Raw genomic sequence first — 2,532 nt, 5'->3', positions numbered from 1 at the left:
GGAGGCTGGGCTTCATCAAGAACCTCCTCTGTAGCCTCCTCCTCAGATAGTGGAGGCTGGGCTTCCTCAGGAGCCTCCTCTGTAGCCTCCTCCTCGGATGGTGGAGGCTGGCCTTCCTCAGGAGCCTCCTCTGTAGCCTCCTCCTCAGATGGTGGAGGCTGGCCTTCATCAGGAGCCTCCTCTGTAGCCTCCTCCTCGGATGGTGGAGGCTGGGCTTCATCAGGAGCCTCCTCTGTAGCCTCCTCCTCAGATGGTGGAGGCTGGGCTTCCTCAGGGGCCTCCTCTGTTGCTGCCTCCTCAGATGGTAGAGGCTGAACCTCAGAAGGGGCCTCTTCTACCACAGCTTCCTCAGATGGTGGAGGCTGGGCTTCCTCAGGAGCCTCTTCTCTCACGGCCTCCTCAGATGGTGGAGGCTGAACCTCAGCAGGGGCCTCCACAGATGGTGGAGGCTGAACCTCAGCAGGGGCCTCCACAGATGGTGGAGGCTGAACCTCAGCAGGGGCCTCCTCAGATGGTGGAGGCTGAACCTCAGCAGGGGCCTCCACAGATGGTGGAGGCTGAACCTCAGCAGGGGCCTCTTCTCTCACAGCCTCCTCAGATGGTGGAGACTGGACTTCAAAAGGGGCCTCTTCTACCAGAGCCTCTTCAGATGGTGAAGATTTAACTTTAAAAAGGGCCTCTTCTATTTCAGCCTCCTTAGATGGTAGAGCCTGGATTTCAAAATTGATGCTTTCTCTTGGCAGGGACTCTATTTCAGCAGTAGCTCTTTCTTCGTGACTAGCACTATGATCCACAATACATCCGGTCACCACTTGCCTAATGGCATCTTCTGAAGGTACTCGGGAGCCTTTGTCCTTTTCCTGAGTAAATGGAACTCCACTGATACTTTTCATCTGAATTTCTTCCTGGCTACTTGTCACTGGTTGAAATTCAGTATGTTCACTAACAGCAATCTCTCCTGAGGGCTTGTATTTATCAACACCTTCCTTCCAACTGCCTTTTCTGGTAAAATATGTTATTTCAAAGTCATCGAAGTAGGTCTGCTGTTCCTTGTCCTCTTTTCCTTTGGAGGGAATATTCATCATGCTCCAATCTCCAGTACAGCTGGTCTGCTGAGATCTGTTTATTAGTCTTCTTTTTGCTGACATTTCTACTTCTTCGACTGTCTCTTGCAAGTCAAGGGCTGCTTCTTCACCATTGGCTGGCTTTTCTTCAGGTCCCACCGACTTGATTTCCTTTTTCTTGTCTACAACAGTGTCTGTCTGCAGAGATTGATCTGTCATTTCCAGCCCATGCTTTCGCTTCACCCATGTTTTCTGAAGCTGACAAGATACTCTTAGAGATTCACAGTACTTGTCTTTGCTTCCAGGAATACTTCCAGAACTGAGGGTAGCTTTAGGGCCAGATGATGGTGGCCCAGGCATGTGTTTCTTTTTCTCTGTTCCTTCTGTCTGCTGGCTTTTATCTACCATTGGTTGGCTAGGTCGTCTTCTTTTCCGAATTTCTTGCCTCCCTGAGGAGATAGACTGATCAGATTCATTTCTTTCTTCCATTTCTAAGACTGATGAATTTCAGATTGATTAATCAACAAGTAATGAATCATCAAGAATCAAAAATGCACCAGGTAATTAAGCCTTTGCTTTCCTTCATTAAGAGTTGTTCTTGCGAGCTGCTTTAATGATGTACTTCACCAGCTATTTCATTCTGTGTTACATTCTTGTTGGATCCCACCTCACGCGCTGGCATCTTTGTGGTTCAGTCTTTGCTATAAGCTAGCTGTCACTTTCAGAAGTTTCAGGGATCTATGACATCACAGCCGCCTCTCCCCGCAGAGTTCTGTAAGTTATGTTCTCAGTATTTTTTATCTTGCTATATAACAGTGGGCAATGCTGACAAACAAGACGCATACTTTATCCAAAAAAAAAAAAAAAGTAAGAATGACATCGCTCCATTTGTTAGGAAATGGAAAGGTTTGGGAAAAAGTATATTAGGTGAAGTAAGCCAGACCCAAAGAAACATAGGTCCCATGGTTTCCCTTACTTGTAATTGTTAAAACCCGTGGGGCCCAATAGCCAGCATGGCCCTGTGGCCCAGCCTGCTGAAGGGGGCGGGGCATCATGGGACACCGTGCCACAGACCAGGCCACCAGCCAGAGCAGGGCTTTGAGCAGTTGACGTCAGCATCCCACAGGGCGCCGCCAGAGGGGCGTGCCATGCGGCCAAAAGGGGCGGGGCACGCCACCGAAATGGGGTGGGGCATGCTATTAGGGATTGGAGAGGCGGCAGCTTGGGGGAGGAGCCTGAATGGCGGTTTGAAACCATTAGTGGGAGGGGCGCAGCTCAAGTCTACCACTTCCACGTTCAGTTTCTAGGTGGTTCATTGGAGATATGAGCCTCACAGAACACTTTCCTGCCTGGGCTGGCTTCAAACCACAATCCTCAGATCATAGACTAGGATTCTAGGTGTGAGTCAACACCTAGCAATGCTGCTTTCTTCTTGAAAAAGTCATAATTTTGAACTGCTCGTTCAAGT

General features: G+C 49.3%; 1 protein-coding gene across 1 annotated transcript in view; it reads right to left on the bottom strand.

Annotated features, from left to right (window-relative positions):
- The window catches only part of Fscb (fibrous sheath CABYR binding protein), a 2,824-nt gene extending 1,271 nt beyond the window's left edge, over positions 1-1,553 (bottom strand). The window contains exon 1 of the mRNA XM_013012231.1: positions 24-1,553. Within this exon, the coding sequence (XP_012867685.1) occupies positions 24-1,553 (1,530 nt within the window). The remainder of the gene's footprint in view (positions 1-23) is intronic.
- Between the last annotated feature and the right edge of the window lie 979 nt (positions 1,554-2,532).

Source organism: Dipodomys ordii, unplaced genomic scaffold (genome assembly GCF_000151885.1).
Source record: "Dipodomys ordii isolate 6190 unplaced genomic scaffold, Dord_2.0 Scaffold16, whole genome shotgun sequence".
Lineage (NCBI taxonomy): Eukaryota > Metazoa > Chordata > Mammalia > Rodentia > Heteromyidae > Dipodomys > Dipodomys ordii.
The sequence above is the reverse complement of the archived record's forward strand: the minus strand, read 5'-3'. Positions and strand labels throughout refer to the sequence as shown.